At 42.3% G+C, this 20,010-nt stretch overlaps 1 protein-coding gene across 1 annotated transcript in view; it reads left to right on the top strand.

The window, feature by feature from the left end:
- The window catches only part of KLC3 (kinesin light chain 3), a 931,842-nt gene that overhangs the window by 716,974 nt on the left and 194,858 nt on the right, over window positions 1-20,010 (top strand). The window contains exon 7 of the mRNA XM_078660896.1: window positions 5,901-6,002. Within this exon, the coding sequence (XP_078517022.1) occupies window positions 5,901-6,002 (102 nt within the window). The remainder of the gene's footprint in view (window positions 1-5,900; window positions 6,003-20,010) is intronic.

Below are 20,010 nucleotides of genomic sequence, written 5' to 3'. Positions count from 1 at the left end.
CTGCAGATGGCCGATTACAGACCCCTGTCCCTTCTCAATACTGATTCTAAAATATTGAGCAAGGTACTGGCGTCGAGGCTCGTGCAGTATGTGCTTCAGCTGGTCCACCCGGATCAATGCGGTTTTGTAACGGGCCGTAATACGGCCATGAACCTTAGGCGCTTAGCCCAGCTCATGCTCGGAGGCGATGTGGACACGGGCTCTGAAGGATGCATTTCTCTGGACCTAAAACAGGCTTTCGACTCCTTAAGGTGGGACTATATGTTCGCCACCCTGTCAAAATTCGGGATACCGCCCGAATTCCTCGCTTGGATCAGGTTGCTATACACCATCCCCACGGCCAGGGTGCGCGCCTCCAATCAAATCTCAGGTCCCATAGCCATTGCAAGAGGCACCAGGCAGGGCTGCCCGCTCTCCCCTCTCCTCTTCGTCCTTGCCATCGAACCATTGCTCTGTAGGCTCAGGTCGATGGCCCCCCGCTATGGCATACAACGGCATGGTACGGACCACATTGTATCTGCGTACGCGGATGATATCATATTATATCTCCGTGACCTGAGGGGTGACTTGAGCCCAGTTTCCCAGGTTTTTGAGGATTTTAGAGAGATCTCTGGTCTCACCATCAGCGAGTCTAAGTCCCATGGGTTCACCTTTGCAGCCACAGACGGATCGGCCTCCCTGCTTTTTGCCCCTCACGAATTCCAGATGGCGGAAACCACCTTCCGATACCTTGGGATACAGATATATCGAGAGGCGGGCATGATGATAGACGGCAACCTGGGGAGGGCTATAAGAATGCTGAAGTCACAAATTCAGTTCTGGCTCACATTGCCGCTCTCAATACCCGGTAGGGTGGCAATATCCAAGATGGTGATGCTCCCCCGTCTCATCTACTACTTCACCAATCTGCCATTCCATATCCCGGCGGTGATATTTAAGACCCTCGACTCCCTCCTCACCGAACTTGTGTGGGGGCATGGCCGCAGGCGCATAGGTCTGGCCAAGTTGCAGCTCCCCTCCGACTCCGGAGGCATGGGCTTACCGGACTTCAGAGCTTATAATTATGCCAGTCAGCTACAATGGCTAGCTTACTGGGTGGCGGGCCGCAATCTTCATGAGATTAATGTCTCAAGGAACGACCATGCTAAGGGGAGAATGCACATCTTGCTCCTCCCTGGCTCGGATCTGCCTAGAAACGCCCCGCCGCTTCTCAAGCTGGCGGTAACATACTGGCGGAAGGCATTAAAATACACGTCCCCCGGGACACCTTATGCCCCCACAGTCCCACTGTTGGGCATACCTCTAGGCTCGGGCACACTCACGGCGACCTTGCTGGAGCCCTGGCATGACGCAGGTGTGACACATGTGGGTGACCTGTTTGCGGAGGGGCACCTATTATCTTTCGCAGACTTCAGAACTAGGCAGGGCGTCCCCAGCGCCATTATATCGCACGCAAATGGTCGCCTGATGGGCGGGAGCCTGGTACGAACCCTCTTGTCACAATGCTCTACCTCATGGGAACGGGCGGCCATCTGACCAGGTGGCTCACAGCTAGCATCAAAACGGGGAGGGCACTTACACTGTCACCACTACGGGCAGCATGGGAAGCAGATGTTGGAAGGCCACTGAGGGACAAGGAGTGGGAGCGCATACTTCAGTTCCCCAAAAAAGTAGCTAGGAACCCCAAATACAAGTTCATCCAACTGATGTTACTCCATAGAGCCTACCTGACTCCGCACCGCCTCCATGTGATGTTCCCTGCATCCAAGAGCAACTGCCCCCGATGCGATGCAGACGACGCATCACTGGTACATATGCTGTGGCAATGCCCTAACCTAGGGTATTTCTGGACCACTGTTCATGACTCACTCGAGAAGGCTGGTACTCTGCACAGACCACCTACACTGGAACGTACATTACTGGGGCTGGGGCCATCCACACGCACCAGGACCGTGGCGACGCACTTCTCAGATCTGGCCCTGTTGCTGGCGAAGCGCGCCATCACGATGAGATGGAAATCATCTACGCCGCCCAACCCTGACCTGTGGCGGGCAGAAGTAGTGCGCTGGGGTAAGGCTGAGGGTGAAGCACTACAGAGAGAGGAAAGTAGGGGCCTCCGAAAAACTCCGATCTCACTGGAATGGTTTGCCACATTGGGGGCATTTGAGGCTGGCAATGACGAGGACGACGAAGATGCAAGTGAATAGCCGCTTGTGATATCACTATGCTCTGATTCACTCTCCCATGCACGGACACTGCCTGCGGTGCACTGCGATGGGATACGGGGGACCCCGACCCATCGAACACGTTACCCCACACTACCTGTGTGTTCAACTTACACTACGTATTCATACATTGAGAGTGACCCACTTGTTGATATTTCAATTATGTACCTGTTGAGAGAGTGTCGGGTGGGTTTCCTAGGGGTGGAGGGTGGGACTGGATATGAACGGGATTTGTTAGTTGTTCTGGATCATCGACAAAATGAAAAATCTAATTCGCTGTGTTTCTATATCTGCTATGAGCTTACGCATGCATGTATCACTGGGATTAATGCTGAGCTCGTATATATGACAATGTCTGCATGTTACTGCTCTACAAACCATGCTAATAAACAGATTTTAAAAAAAAATGAATTGCCTTTCCAGCTTGCTTTGACGGCTGCTGTAGGCTTAAGAAAGGTTAAGGAACTATTTGTATTATCTTAATCTCCATTTAAAACATGGGAAATCAACTATGCTCCCTGTTTTTGCCCCTAGTGAGGGTACATAGTTTGCTACGTATGTTGTGCAACTGTAGTGTTAAAAAAATATTGAATTTTTAAGCTCACAGTCAGAACGTGAGCACTATAATTATTAATGTATATCTTTTTTGTATAGCACTCAGCCATGGATGCTGATTCAGCATGACCCAACTTTTACCCCCTCAACAACTTTCCATCTGCTGCTGATAGAAGGGTATAAAGTACAGAAAGTGGACCAAGCTCTTATAGACCTATTTTATTTCTGATCCTGCTGCTGGTTCATGACTTCTAAAACCAAGGGCAGTTTTTTAGTTGAAGCGTAGAGTCTTCACTCAAGAGTCTGGAGCCGCTCAGGTAGGAAGAAAGTTCTTTATTTCATGGTAGGCCCTTGGGTTACAGTTTCAACCTGCGAGGTCAGTTAATGCTCCATCCAACTGTCCCTAAACCACCAGGCTTCACCCCAGCATGCAGAAACCAACATTCCATGCCTCATCACACTCTCAGAGCACCAACACTCAATATTTTACAGCATGTCCACTTAGCTCACCCACACTTGACATTCTATAGCTGGCCCACTCAGCCCCACCCACACTCAACATTCTGCAGCTGGACCACTCAGTCCCACCCACATTCTACAGCTGGACCACTCATTCCCACCCAAGTTCAACATTCTACAGCAATTTCACTCAGCCCCACCTGCACTCACTAGTCTACAGCATGCCATCTCAGCATCCACCCACACCCATCACTGTACAGCATGCCCACTGAGCCGCACCCACACTCTACAGCATGAGAAGTGCTGTGGATACCGAGGAGCCAGATCGGAATAGAATACCTTACTTCCTGAATAGGTGGTCCAGGTGCTCAGGTGCCAATATGTCAAGCTTCTACTTACAAAACCTTTAGAATAAGTACATTAAAAATATTTTGGGGATCACATTTTTTAAAGGTGACCCTTAAAGTATATTTTAACGTGTTTGCATGACGCCGTCATGCAAAAAAAATGGGCGGACGGGTGATAATATTTTTTTTACTCCCCTGTGTTTTCAAATCCTACAGATAGGCTGGAATTTTGTACCAGCACGAATGGGCTTGGGGGCATAGCGCCTACTGGAATACGGGGGTGGGGTGAAGCTTCGCACAGATGTTTTCCCAGGCCGCTGTATTGTTGATTACCAAAGTTGTAATAAGTGCAAAAGAAGGGCGTGACAAATTAATGTGACAGAAAGGAAGTGCAAGCAAAGCTGTTATCTCTTGCTCAAGGCACTACAAAGAGCTTGGTAGCCTCGGACAGCTTCCACGCCAGTGCAGAGGCGCCATGCGTGCAAATCAACCATCAGCAGAAGGCCAAAACATGGGCAGGTAAAATAACATGACTTGTCTTCCTGGGGAAGGCCCGCCGCTCTGGGGCAAACAGATGTGTTTAAAGTGTATTCATGCATGAAACACAGGAGCAACCGTTTACAACACGGGCACACGTATCCAAGACGACGACAGCAAATTAACTCTGCCATTTACAATTGTATATTCTGTTAACCAACTATGTATGAAAAAGGACAAATAAACAAACAATTTTAGAAATGTCTTTTGGTACAATAGCAGCCAAAGTCTCAGTTTGGTCACAAAGAAGCGAAGCGATGACGTCACTGGGGTTATGCGTTGTACTTCAGATGGACTCCCATGCTCTGTAGTTTTATGGAAACGGATGATTTTTCTGCAGAATGCTCTGCAAATGACAAGAGTAGCTTCACCAAACAGAAGCAGGAAACCAGGAATAATGTTTTTTCCCCCCTAGAACAGATAAGCATGACAAAGCATGATGATACTGTAGTTAGTCCCTGATCCGTGGGAAGGAACAACAGAGAAAAGGAGGGACAAAGAGGCAGGACTGACCACTAGAAAGCAAGCATTTTTAAAGGACACTAAAATAAGCAAATGAGAAGCAGGAGGAATGGCTTTAAGCCCACAGAGGTGTATATTAAAGTATACACGAGGTCATATGCTTACGCACAACCTAAAACTGAGTATTCCATAATTTACATATGTAAAATCAATGAAAATTCATTAACAAATAGTAATTGTTATAAAATCGTACTTAATTAACTTCCCAACGTAGACCCCGACAAACCTAACAACCAGTAACTAAAATATAAATAAAATAAATAAGTTTTCCGTAATTTACATATATGACATTCAATTAAATATTTCAAAATTACGAATCAATTATTAATTACTAATTACTTAGTTAATTTCCTACCCTATACCCCTGAAAACCTAGCAGTCCGCAAGTGAAATATAAGTAACATATATTACATAATTAAAATAAATTATGTAACTATTAATATTGAATTAATTACTATTTAACCTCCCACCCTATACCCTTTTAAACCTAACTGCCCGCAAATACCATTTAACAAAAATGAATCAATATTCAATTATTTACATAATAAATATCAGTCATATAATTAAATAACAGTTATTAAAGGATTCCTAATTATTATTAACTAATTTACTTCCTCCCCATCCCCTCTATAGACCTGCAACAACATTATATATTACTGTAAAAACAATTAAGTAAAACATTTGAAATCACTTATAATTATAAGCTATATTTCTAAAAAAAACTTTATATAAACAATAGTAACATATAAAATCAACATATCAACAAAAACACATTCAAAACAATATTTGTAACTACTAGCTTATTGAAAACCATTTTTTTTCTCTTCAATATTATTTAAAACAATATACCTTACCTAAAAAACGATATTCTTGTCAACAATATTTATGCATCAAAATATTTGTATATCTCAATATTTTATTTTCCGACAGTTCTGCCTCTCAATATTTTTAAATCATTCATTGGTGCAAACAACATCTGATTCGCTAATGCGGGCCACTTTTATCTCGGTGCCTCGGCCTATTTTCTGTCCCAGCCCAACACTGGAGATAGTTCATTGGGGGCCTCCAGCACTAAAGCTGGTTCTGCCAGAGTATGCATGTGATGGGACTCTTAATGCCTAAACTCCTCCAGAGCTTATTCGTCAATGTAACCTCATATCTAATGTCCTCACTGGCCAGTTTTCTCTGCATAGTCACACATTCCTAAACTTTGTCAATACTTTCATTCTAATGGTATGCATTCTGTTTCCTAAAGGTGGCTGCAACCCTAAATAACCTTGCTGTACTCTATGGGAAACGAGGCCGCTACAAGGAGGCTGAGCCACTGTGTAAACGAGCATTGGAGATCCGTGAGAAGGTAACATTAGAAGTGCTGCACACATCACTGGCTTTAAGCTTATTGTAAAGGGCAGGGTTCTCACTGTTGCATTGTCCGAGAAACAATTTAGAATCCAGTTTTTATCTAAAAACATTAAAATGTCCTTTCCTTCTTAGTCTTACCTACTACTTAGAAAGGAAGCTTGGTCTAGAGATTAATTTGAAATGTGGTTCTGTCGCCATATAGAAATGATAAATAAAAGTTATGCGGATGTATGGTCTGGTGGTGGTGGTGGTCTGGCATTGTGGTTAAGTTGGGATGTAGCCTATATTAGAAATACAATTCAAAACGTGTCAAGTTGAAATAAGTACATAAGATATCCGCAGTCCCATTCACTGTTCAGAGTAGTGAAAATCCACTGATTATTAGAGGGAGTGCTAAATTTGCAGGTAAATCCACTCCTAGAATCTCCGCCACCATGCCTTCAAGATGGAAGAAAATGTAGCAGTTGATTCCACTATTGATTTAGCATGTCCTCCAGAATTTGGTGGAATTTCTGTTAACCTACATAATGTTACATTTCTCCATGATTGTGCCTATCATAATTTCACATGCTTTTAAACAGTACATTTCATCAGCCTGGAAATCTTTTGGAGATTTACAGGCCACCCTCTCTTTCCTTTGTCTGTACTTTCCTCCAGATATTTCCACAGCATCTTCAGGTTGTGGGAACAACTTCAAAATTACTTTTAGGGTAAGTGTAACATAGTGTTTAGGTTAAAATACTTACCAAATAATAAGGAAATAGTTTATGATTTTGCTTCTTTTTGTACCAAGTTAAACATCACTGACATACACTTAAATAACTGGTATTCCTGAGTCTGGTACTTTTTCCTCATTCAGGGGAAATACTTGTAATCCCTGTTAACTCACTGAGCGATAGCAGCTGGAATCATTAATTACGTTAACAGGGGACTTTTAATGAGCACTGCTGTGTCAAAAAAGTAATTACTGAGGTGGATAATCCTAAACTCCTCCCATCAGGGGTTTGTAGTCACAAAGGTGGATAATCTTAAACACGACCCATCAGAGTCTGTCTTCTGCTTTTTGTGTACAGATCTGGCCTAATTCATAAAATACTTTCAATACAGAACACCCTAATGGTTAATTGTCTTACAAATGAGTACCTGGCGGATGGGGCATCTGGAAGTAGAGGTCCTGATAAATGATAACTTTTGTTGTCAAAGCCCTGGCAGGTGTCACCATTCAGTCACAAGGTGCTGGTAAATGTGGCATCTCATTGATGAGCTCCCCATGGAGCAGACCTCTAATTGATCAGGCCCTGGTTAGTGAATTCTCTCACTGATCAATGGTACCATCAGTGATGTCAGTAATGATGTAATTGAACATGTCATGAGGGATATAATATCTGAGGTTATAAGCAAGGATGGCATGGACACAAGTTATAGTCGGCTCAGTAAATTGTAACTGGTGAATTTCAGTAGTTTTTATGTTAAAACAATAGTTTTATATTATTCCAAGACCTAACTATAACAACGCTTTATTTTTTTCAGTGATTTTCTAAGGTTTTTCTAAATGTTAAACTTCAATAATATTACAATAGCTAACCATAACTTCACTTTATCCTTTGGGTTTTATCAGTGAATGTGTAAAGTTTTTTTTACAGTACAGTAAGTTCTAATTACTATATCTAACTATAACACCACTTTGACCTTTGTTTATTTTTCAATTAATTGTGTTTTTTTTAATCATAATCACCCAACTACCTCACGGAGCATACTGAATGGCTGTGCGAAGTAGAGGTTTGAATGCATGGCCGGGCCTGTGGAGAGGCCCTGTGCCCAAACCCACGATCAGACCGAACCCCACAAACTGCCAACCCCTACAGGCCCCACTCCCAATTTTCAATTTATTGTGTTTTTTTCAGGGTCCTTTGCTACTCTTGCTCAACTACACAGGGGAGCCTGGCTGGATCTCACTGGAGTCCTGCTGGATCACATGGGATGGCTTGTTGGTTCTTCCTGGGAGGCCCTCGGGACCCATGACATGGAAAAATGTTTTGGGGCTGTTTGCCCCCTTGTACAGAGTCTTTAAAAAGCAGCTGCAACATTTCTGTTGATGTTGCAGTAGCCAATCAGATTGCTCTGTGCCATGGGAACTTACTGGGGTCACAGGACCAAAGCAGCTGACTGGGGAAAAAGCCCTGTAGGCCAATCAAAATGCTTAAGTCTTTTAATTTGTGATTCCGCTGGAGGCCTGTGGGACCAATGGTCAAAATATCACTTACTTTTGAGAGATAATTATGTAAAACATGCTGAACGAATTTACACCAAAGATTGTACTCTTTTTAAGTCAAGATCTAGATTTCCCCCAAATTTGGTGTAAAATTATTCTGTCACTTTTTTCTAAAAAGCTTCTTAAAATTCTGATGGTTAATTGCATAGGGTAAATACATTGTAATCCCCCTTTTTCTCCTCCGTGGATTACCTGGAACCTTTCCAGGAAGGAGTAGAGGTGGACAAATGTTTTGGGGAAAGTTTTGCAAAGATTCTTCAAATGGCGGAAAAGTTAGTAGTGAAACAAAAAAATGCACCTACTATGGGAACTCTGATCTAACTAAAACTACACAGTGGCATACACACACACAAACACACTGAAACAAAAAGCTAAAGTGATGTTATAGTTATGTGTTGAAATAACTTAATGTTTGTGTGTGTGTGTATATATAGAATATGTATATTTGTATTCATTTAATGTATATAGTGACAGTTGCCACTGTATAACTCTAGTTAGGACTGGGTTTCTGCAGGTAATTGATTTTTTGGGTTTGCTAATGACTGGAGTTATTTGACGAATCTTCACAAAACTTTCTACAAAAAGTTTAAGCCAGTTCAGCTCCTTCGAGAAAAGTTTCAAGGAGTGGGGCCTTGAAAAAGGTGGGGTGTCTCAAAACACATTTCCCCCATAGGAAAATTGCATAGCGCTAGAGCTGAAACTGAAAGCTAGATCTTTATCCAAAAAGTGTGCTTTTTGTGATTTGGTGTAAATCTGTTTTGTAATTAGCAAGTAGTAGTAGAGCGGGGCAGACAGATCAAAGGATAACAATCTGATTGGCAGGCGTCTACAAAGATGTTGTGGCAGACGTTTTAGGACTCAGGAACTTAGTCCCTGTGTCCAAAAAACAAACAAAAAGAAGATGTAATATATTTGGGACAGAGTATTGATACCCAGGCCCCATAGGCCCTTTAAGACCCACCCCTCGGGCCAAAAACTGATTTTTGTTTTCTTAGCAGGAACGCCCTGCTGTCAAGATGTCATTTAAAATGTCATCAATAATGTCACCAATGATTCTCTTGAACATTTGAGTGATGTAATGTGAGGTTGTAAGCAGTAGATTTCGGTTACGCAAGTTATAGTTAGGCAAGTTTATTAGAAGTGGTGAATTTAAGTCGTTTTTTAATTTTAACTGACATTTTAACCTAACTATAACATTACTTTAACTATAGTTTTTTTTCAGTGAATAGCCCTAGGGCATGGGGTCCCTGGGGGGCAAAATGGGCTCTGGGAGGGGAGCCCTACTTACACCCCCTCCCTGTATATATTTATGAAAAAATAGCAGTGGCCTTTTTCTTCCTTTTTTGTTTTTGGGCTGCAATCCCGTGGGTGTCCCGCTGGATCACATCAAAAATGCGGATATTCTTATTATTTTAGTCCCAGGGTGTGTCCCTCTGGGTCCTATCCACAGGGCCCAGGGGGGCAGCGGATCCTTACCCTGCCCCCTTATATATTTTTTTAAGCTTTAGTACAGGGGACTACTCCTGTAATGGCTGCCAGCAACATTTTTCTAGAATTACTGGCAGCCATTCTGAGCACTGCTCCTGCAGGACTCTGACTCCCTTTGTAGCGAATTGACCCAAAGGAAAAAATGCTCCCTGGGCCACTCAGAAGGCTCTATTTATAAAAATTTGGCGCGACGAACTCTCGCGACCAGATATGCAAATATTTTCTAAACTTCATTTGTCAACAACTACTGAACAGATTTACACCAATATTTAGGGTATTTTGTCCAGCAGTTTTTGCAGCAGTTCTGTTTAAAGAAAAATGCATGAGGAAATTTGCTTTTGATACACCCCTTTTTGTCTGCCCTCATTGACAGATTACCCTGAAAAGTTCAAGGGAGGAGCTGGGTGGATGAGATTTTGTTTTGGAAAATTTCGTGAAGATTTGTCAAATGGCTCCAAAGTTATTAACATACCAAAAAGCGATCTCTTTATAGGAAAGCAGATCTAACTAGGGCTATCCAGTGGTGACTGCATCTAGGGTTTATAGATAGATAGCAATCCAAACAATACTCTATCAGGCTTAGTGTGTTGCATAAATTATGCAGAAAATAACAAGAGAACTCTGGATAGTTCCCAAGTTTAGTTGGAGGGTAAGCTCCTGTATGAAGCACCCTAGACAGTAGCAACACTCCAAAATCTGCTCACCTCACATGTCTGCTTTTCTATCAAACATTTTAAACATAGAATTGGCACAGTGCCATCCACGCTGACTTAAAAAGGGACAAAGTCTTTTGCCATTTCTACAGCAAAGTCTTTAAGCATAGGATTAGCCCAGTGTGCTCTACGCAGTGCGGTGGAATGAAAAAAAGCAACCCCTGACACGTGTTTCGCTATCATTATAGGTCTCCAGAGAGGTTTACCTTTGTCTATACACACGAGAGCACCCAGTATAAGTCAAAACAATACCCTTTCAGGCTTAGAGTGCTGCATACATTATGAAAAAAAGAAGCACAAAACTCTGAGTAGTTCCTAAGTTTAGTTAGGGAGCAGCTCCTGCATAAAGCACCCTACAACACCAGCAGCAATCTGAATCTGCTCACCTCAAATGTCTGGTTTTCTAGCACAGAAAGTCTTTTGCCATTGCAAAAGAAATAGCAAAAGGCTTTGTCCCTTTACAGCTCGGCATGGATGGCACTGTGCTAATTGTATGCTTATAAACTTTGCTAGAAAAAGAGACATTTGACGTGAGCAGATTCAGAGTGTTGCTGGTGTTGTAGAGTGCTCTGTATAGGAGCTGCTCTCCACCGAAACTTCGGAACTACACAGAGTTCACTGCTATATCTTTTCACTGAAAAAACTAGGGTTACAGGAACCTTATAGTTAGGCTCAGATTTCACTCGTACAATACCAGTGAAATTCAGCAGTTATAGTTACCATATTACATCACTAATGACATGGTCAGTGACATTAATAGAGCGAGCAGGTCACCCGACCAACAATTTTACCATATGCACACTTGGGCCCATAAATTTCAATTTATCATATTTATTAATCGGGTAACCTACACTCTACTACCAGCAACCCTGTTCCTTCCTATTTATTTCCAACGTACCCGACTTACCAATCCTCGTCACTGCTACCTATGATCACAATGGATCAGGGAGCTAGCTGTAAAAGATAAGCAGTCATCAAAATACAATAACATTTATAATCATGTGTACTCTTTATAATAACCACAGACTCAGGAAGTTTTGAAAACCTTTATCTAGTCTTCATCAAAAGTAGAAAGCATAAAGTTTACAGTGAGTAAGCTAGATCATGAAAAGTGTATATCCATGTAAGAATAGAATAAGGCCAACCATTTAGAAGTCTAAAGGGAAGGTGAGAACAGGGAACATGCTAGTAAGAAATTTCAGAGTTTTAGACTTGATATGGTGTGACTAAAGGACGGGGAAATAAGGAACATGCTAAAATATCACAGTTTGAATACCCCTCGAAGATGGGTAAGGCAAAGAACTTTAATTTGTACTAGAAAGGGAACATCTATAGTTCACGAGCAGTATTTCACCACTTCCTTAAAGAATGGGAAGAAAATTGGAACATGCTAATAAAACAGTAAAAGTGTAAAACTTTATTATTGATCAGCACAGGGAGGGTAAGGAAAAGAACAAGGTGTAAGTACGATAAGCAAGGAAAAATAAAGGACATAGATGGGTTCCCTCACAGATTTATATTTACCTAGAACGGTGTGGAGACCAACCCTGGCCACGGGTCAGTTAAGGACAGTAGAAACCCCAAGGAATACAGTCGCCAGTAGGCCAGCAGGTGCAGAATGGGAAACCCAGGACAGGAAAACCAGATTAGGATCAGGACAGGACCACCAAGGTAAGACCAGCACCCGCAGTTCAGTTGCAACGCCTGCGCTACACCCTCTCTGCAGCTATCAGTCTGTACCCCGATTGGGTTATCGAATTCCCCAGCAAAGTGCTTCGCCAGCACTTAAGGTTCTCAAAACCCCGAATGGGTCTGTGAGTCTGTCTGACAGAGTGCTCAGCAGCACCTCTGTTTCTCAATCAGCTATTGAGTGCGTTGGGTCAGTGACAGGTCAGCTATTCAGACAAGCCGGACAAATTCTCTAGCTTAACCTAGGCTAGTTATACTTTTTTCGTGACAGTGTACCACCCCCCAAATGTTGCTAGTGTAAGGATCCCCAATTTCGATTGGACAAAAGAAAGGACAGGTCATCACATTTCCCGTGATTTGACTTTCTCAAACCCATAATTTACATTTTTATACACGCCCCTCGAACTCTAGTTTCACATGACATATGCTCTACACATAACAATGGAGAATTTATCTTCAAATACATTGTATTTCATTGGGTACAACTCTGCTTCTTCAACTAGGTGAGAAAACCTCTTCCCAGGCGCATCTTGGCTTGGACCTCTGTGTTGGCACTAGTTCAATGTCATATAGTTCATCCTCTGGCCGAAGACTGTCATGCGCAGAAGGGTTTGACAACATGGCGTATTCCCGTCCCTCATGCCCAAGGATTTACGATACATGAAAAGTAAATAGAAACAGTTTTAAAACACAGAAAAAATAAATGCACTGTATACCAGGAATCCCTATATTACTCCCATTATTTATAATAACTATAGCATTAGGATTAATGCAAAACAAACACTATAGCGAAAGCAGCGATGCAAGCTTCGGGCATGTGAGAACACAAGCAGCCATCTTAGTACTACTGCGCAAGTGCAAAAGGTTTCCCACCAGAACTGCGAGTACGTCACCTCACATGGGTGTGACCGACGCATGCGCAGAAGAAATTCCCGCGTAGCAGCAGCCATTTTAGGTTGCAAGCGTATTAGGATTAGTAAACACAATAGACAAGCGTCACTGGGACACCCCAAATGTCATAATAAAGGGAAAATTAATAAGACAAAACAGATTGATTAATAAATTAGGGTTATTCGAGGTTCTTGATTACAAGCAAGTCGCTTTACGTGCGAATCCTTGCTCCATCAATCCCCTCTTTGATGATATTTTATATCATCACAAATTAATGGAACCAGATGCCAACTTTTCACATTTTCCCCAGTTCAATCCTTTCAAACATTCTATGCAGCTTTTTCTCAGTCTCTTTATTAGGGTGAGAATTTTTCACCCTTTTGTAAATCTGATTATTTAATTCTTCTAATTCAAGTTCATCAACATTTCGTTTCACTCCTCTCTTGTTCACAGTGTATTTCTTTTGGTGTTTTCGACATTTGCAGCAGAATATTATGATGAATACTGCTAAACCTATTCCCGCAATTGGCATCAGTATTTTACTCAAAAGACTTTTACCTAGGTTAGAAAACCAATGACCTACAGCAGAGAGGCCATCAGTAAGTCTCTTCCATGCACTGTCAACCTCATGTGGTTTGAGCTCTTTTTCCAAATTTGTAATGTTCCTTACATACCCTTTGATTTCCACACTTTTGTCAGGTATGTGAGTGCAACAATGTTGCGCTTTCAACATTCTGCAGACTCCGCCCTCTTTTGCCAATAATGTATCAAGAGCAAGACGATTTTGTAAAACCATAGATCTGATCGCAACCATTTCGGTATTGACCATCAGGAAACCTCCAGCAGTGTCAGTAGATAACCGATCCACTACTGTTGACAATTTGCAAATTCTGTGTGTGTTCAGGGCTACTCCCACTGTAGGTATCATTGCACTAAAAATATCACTACTATTTCACCAACACTTTCTCTTTTAGTACGTACTAATTCATTAGTCTTTTCAGTGCTTCCAGTGATTTTCCCCACATGGTATATCTTTGGGAAGACAATACCAAAGTAACAGCTTCCGTACCAATGGTCGGGCAATTTGAAGTAAGCCTTATTTCCACATATATAATAAATTCCGCGAAACACAGGCTCTGACCCATCTTTGAAACCCCAACCCCCAATTACCTTGTAATTATGTTCGCATTCACTGGAACCAATGAATATGTTATTATAATAACTAGTCATTTCTCTATGAAGACAACGTTTCCCTTTCTTTTCGAAATCCAGCAACATGGCAGCGTTAGCTCCACCATTAGAGGTGCTCCTATGCTTTCAGCCCATTTAGGAATTTTCTGATTCTTGTCTTTGGCTTTCTTTTGGAAACTTTCTCTTCTTTTCTCTACCATGTTAAAAAATTCTTTCTCTTTTTCGTGTAATGAACAGGTCAGGTTATCTTTGTGTGCGTCATCTATATTTATTTTACCTACAGTTAGAAAATAATCACTCATGTATTTTGCTACATCTCTAGTTGTATGTACAGGGTTCAGGTTTCTTCGGACAGGAAGTTCAGAAAATGTTACATCAAGGTTTGAGTAATAATACTGCAAAGGTCCTCTTCTATAAAATAAACTAGTTAGAATACTACAGGAGATTCCATAGGTTAATGGCAAGTGGTGGTAAGTCACACCTTCAGCTACTGAAGTGGGTAGCTTCATGCAGACATAACAATCATCTATTTCCATAGCTTCTACATAATGTACTAATAGGTTTGCGAAAACATTTAAATAAGTTTTGTTCTTGATTTTGTTAAAATGTAATCCTTCCTCATCTGGTGCTTCTAAATCTAACTTTGTTGCTTAAGACTAAGTGGCTTGTCTAGTGCGTCTACTCTTTGTGGTGTACTTCTAGTGTGTGATTCTACAGTATCATCTGGTAGGTTATTATTAGCGTACAGACTTGGGTTTTTACTCATCATAGAAGGAATAGCTATTGTTAGTACTATCCAAAGTATTAGTACTATTGCTGCACTACATAAACATACTTGACAGTATGTTTTTAAACAACTTCGTCTCGGTCTCCCATTCACAGAAGAATCAGACATTTTGGCTTAAAAGAAGCTTCAACCCCTCTTCGTAACTCTGCACAGTTTGCTTACTCGAGCAGATTTTCAGGTTGGTTCCGCTTCTTCTTCAGCCTGGTCAGTAATCAATTCTTCATCACTTTCGTCACTTATTTCCAGATTCTCAAATTCTTCCAATACAAAATAAGTCCACTCAGGACTCGGGTATTTGTTATTCAGTTTCATTATACGAGCACTTTTTCTCTTATGCTTTACTACTGCTGGGTCAATTTGACTCGAGACCTCATTTATCTGTTCAGACTCTTCGTTTATTCTCTTTAGACTCAATCTCAATCTTTTCACAAATCTAGGTACTGAGTCACCTTTTCTGAGTCTTTTAACTGGCACTGTGTCTTGGCCTTCTTCAAACGTTCTTTTGTTGTTGTTCAGTTGTGGCACATTGGGATCAAGTTTGTCTTCGGTATTGTTCCCTAACTGACTAGGTCCAGGTCTTTCATCGATTTCTTCTGCCTTGTCCCTAAACTGTCCTTGTTCAGGGTTATGCTAAATTTGGCTTTGATCTGTTTCGATTTCTTCTTCCTGAACACAATTATCTAGTCCTACCTGTTCCTGTTCAAGCTCTTCGAACTCTTGATTTTCTTTTGCTTGAACCTCCGCCCTAGTTTCTCTCTGTCCCTCTTCTGGTTCAGGTGTTCTTGGTGGAGTGTCAATTACCTGTTCTTTCCCTATCTGGTCCTCCTCAGAATCAGATTTGAATTGGATTTCGATGATTTGAGTGTCTTCCTCTATTCCTGTCTCGTCCTCACTATCCCACTGTCTATCTAAATAGATCTGTCTTCGGGTTCGTATAGGGTCGATTGTCAGGTCGATTATTGGGACCCAATCATCTTGACTGGAGCTCGGTTGTTCTTCTTCAGCTACTTCAGGACCGATATCTTGGGACCCCTCAGCTGCGCAACCTTCAGCTTCAGTTCCTTCAGGTTCAGTCACTTTCTTTGTATGGCTGGCATGGATCCAGCGAGGTACTCCTGCACACTTCACAGCTGTGGTGGTTACTAGGATCACCTGTCGTGGCTTTCCCCACCTTGGTGCAAGGCAACTTTCCCGAGTATGTTTCTTTATTACGACCCAGTCACCTGGATTCAGGTCATGTGCTGGAGTCATTGGCCTGGCAACGGCGTCTCCCCCAACCTTGCGAGAGATAGAACGCACTTGGTCAGCCAGTTCTTTACAGTACTCTAGTACCAAATCATCAGATGTGCTTATCAGTTTGTATCCTGGCACCCATGCTCGCCGCATTGCTCTTCCCATTAGTATTTCGTGGGGACTCAAGCCCGTGTTCCGGTCTGGAATACTTCTGAGTCCCATCAACACGAGTGGCAAAGCATCAGGCCATTCTAATTGAGTGTATTCACACATCTTTCCCAATCTTGCTTTAATTGTGCCATTCAGTTGTTCTACCACTCCAGAAGCCTCTGGGCGATATGCAGAGTGCAGTTTTTGCGTGATTTTGAATGCTTCACAGATTTGTTTTATTATTTCATTTTGGAAATGCCCTCCTCTGTCTGATTTAATCGTGACTGGGAATCCGTACCTAGGTATTAGTTCTCTAAGTAATAATTTGGCTACTGTGATGCTGTCATTCCTACGTGCAGGGTAAGCTTCCACCCATTTTGCAAACAGGCAGGCAATGACAAGTAGGTATTTCATTCCTCGACAAGGGGGCAACTGAATGAAGTCAAGTTGCAGTCTAATAAAAGGACCTTCTGCCTTTCCAATCTTTCCTGGCAACACTACAGTTTTCTATCCTGGGTTAAATTGCTGACAAATCAGGCACCTCTGGCAGAGTGCTTCTGCTACGTTTCTGAATTTTGAATAGAACCATGTCTGGCGGAACATGTGAATCATCGCATCTCTTCCCAAATGTGTGTCTCCATGTAGCAACCTAGCCATAGGAGCAAGCAGACAGTCTGGCAACACAGGCATACCATCCAAGTACACAATGACACCATCTTCCACCCTCCTCTGGCAACCAAAGTTTCTCCATCCTTGCTTTTCCTGTGGCTCTGCTGCTTCCTGTAAGTCTCTCACTTCCTCCCAGGTATTCACGCCCTCTAGCATCAAAAGTTGGCAGCTGTTTCAGTTTCCCCCAACCTTTATATTGATTGCTACTCGGTATCTTGCACAATGTTGGGCTAACTGGTCAGCATATCGATTACCTGCTGTCACCTTGTCATCACCAGATTTGTGAGCAGCACACTTGACCACAGCCAATTCTTTTGGTAACTTGATTGATTCCAGTAAATCCTGTACATATTTTCCATTTCTGATAGGGGTGCCTGAAGAAGTCAGGAACTCCCTTTGCATCCACAACTGGCCAAAATAATACACAACCCCATAACCATATTGGCTATCAGTATATATGGTTATCTTCGAGTTCCTCCCAAATTTGCAGGCTTTTGTCAATGCAACCAATTCAGCTATTTGTGCAGACTTGACTCCATGTAAATAGGATGCTTCTACTGGACCTCCTAGAGTACACACTGAGTAGGCAGCACTTAGGCCACCTTCCTCATGTCTCATGCATGAGCCGTCTACAAACAGCTCATAATCGTCATTGATTAAAGGATTTTCCTTTATGTCTGGGCGTGGTTTTGTACTAAACTTTGTCAAATCAATGCAATCATGTTCAATTTCCTCCCTCACTTCTGCTGCGAATGAACTTGGCAGTAAGGTAGCTGGATTCAGAATATTACATCGGGCAATGGTCACGTTTCCTGCACCTACGAGGATTCTCTCATACTTAGTCAGCCGACTAGGTGTGAGATACTGAGTCTTTGTTCTTGTCAGTAATATTACAACCAAATGTGGAACATATACAGTTGCTGGATGTCCCATCACAATGGACTCACTCTGTTCAAGACTCGTTCATGTTGCAGCTACAGCTTTCAAACAACCGGGCAATCCAGCTGCTACTGGGTCCAATGTGGAAGAAAAATATGCCACTGGGCGTCGAGTCAAACCATGAATTTGGGTCAGGACTGAAAGTGCACAATTATCTTGTGTGTCACAGAAAAGTGCAAAATCTTTTGAATAGTCAGGCATTCCTAATGCAGGAGCTGTACACAGACACTCTCGCAGTTTTACAAAAGCAGTCATGCTTTCGTCATCCCATTCAACAGGATCTTTTGCTCCTTTCTTTGTCATCTTTATTAATGGTCTTGCTAGGACTACAATTCCCACAATCCACTGCCTACAGTATCCTACAACTCCTAGAAACATTCTGATTTCTTTCTGGGTGTTGGGCAATTCCATGTTTTGAATTATCCTAATTCTTTCTGTGGTAACTTTCCTGATACCTCTCTCTATCTGGTGCCCCAGACATTTTACAGATGAGGTACAGAATTGCAGCTTTTCTGGCGACACTTTATGTCCACCTTCACCTAAATGGTTCAGCAAGGCAATTGTGTCAGTAACACAGTCTCTCCTGCTCTTAGACGCCACCAAGAGGTCGTCTATGTATTGCACCAGGACTGATTTTCCGGGCAATACCAGGGTTTCAAGGCACTTTTTCAAAATTTGATTACAAATCGAAGGACTTTCCGTGTACCCTTGAGGAACACGATTCCAGACGTACACATGGCTGTTGAATTCAAATGAGAAAGAAATTTGCTGTCTGGATGCAATGGAATTGAAAAGAATCCATGACATAGGTCAATGACGGTAAACCATCCAGCATTCCATGGTATTTGGTATAGAATTACTGCAGGGTTTGGCACAACAGGACAACAATGAACCACAATTTTGTTAACCTTGCGCAGGTCCTGTACGACCCTGTACTTACCACTAGGTTTCTTTATGCCAATTATCGGTGAGTTACAAGGACTGCTCAACACTTCTTGCAAAATTCCTGCTTCTAGCAATCTTTTTATTTCAATGGTAACTCCTGCTTTCACTTCTGCACTCATTTTATACTGTTTAGTATTTGGGTAGACTGCATCTTCTTTTATGGCTATTTTAATTGGGTCAACATTTGCCATTAATCTTACATCTTTTCCAGTAAAATCCCATACTTCTGATTTCACTGTCTCTTGGAGTTCTTCAGGTAAGTCTTGTATTGTCAGTCTTTTAATTTCTGAGTCAGGTCTTGCTAACATTAACTTGTAAATTCCATCTTCGTGTGGGGTCTGAATTTCAACGCCATTTGGAGTGCAAAAAATAGTGCAGTTCATTTTGCACAGCAAATCTCGTCCTACTAGGTTTACAGGACTGGAATCACAAACAACAAATCTATGCATTTCTTTAAAATTCCCAATTTTAATTTCCATAGGTTCTGTAACTGGGGTACTAATTAGTTGATTAGAAACGCCCACTACTTGGATCGCTTCTCCCGAGAGGGGTAGGTCTGGAACGTCTTCTGTTCTTACAGTAGATCGGGTAGCACCAGTGTCCAACAGAAAGGTGACGTCATTTCCCTCTACCTTTCCCTCAATGTATGGCCCAGACTGGTCCACCGGCAAGGAGGCGCCAAGCATGCACTCCTCGTCCTCCCCCCTCAGGCACCGTCAGTAGGTGTAATCACAGAGAAATGTGTCATTTAAGAGAAATGGTGAAGTTCCTACATTTCTATCCCCGCTTCCTTCCCAAACTTCGGTGTCATCACCCTGTTGTGCTTTGCTCCTGTAATTTGGCCTAGATGCACGAGGCAATTGATTGTGTTTTACCTGCTGCTGGGTCTTCCGTGGATTTTCATTCTGCGTCTGTGGATTTAAATCATTAATTTGCACATTACCATTCTGCACAGCCTTACACTCGTCTCTCCAGTGACCTATCTTTCCGTGCTTCTTCTCGGCTCATTTTTACTCTGGGCTTTCCCCCACCCCCG

This window comes from Lissotriton helveticus, chromosome 9 (genome assembly GCF_964261635.1).
Source record: "Lissotriton helveticus chromosome 9, aLisHel1.1, whole genome shotgun sequence".
NCBI lineage: Eukaryota > Metazoa > Chordata > Amphibia > Caudata > Salamandridae > Lissotriton > Lissotriton helveticus.
Note: the sequence above shows the minus strand (reverse complement) of the source record. Positions and strands in the feature narration are given on the sequence as shown.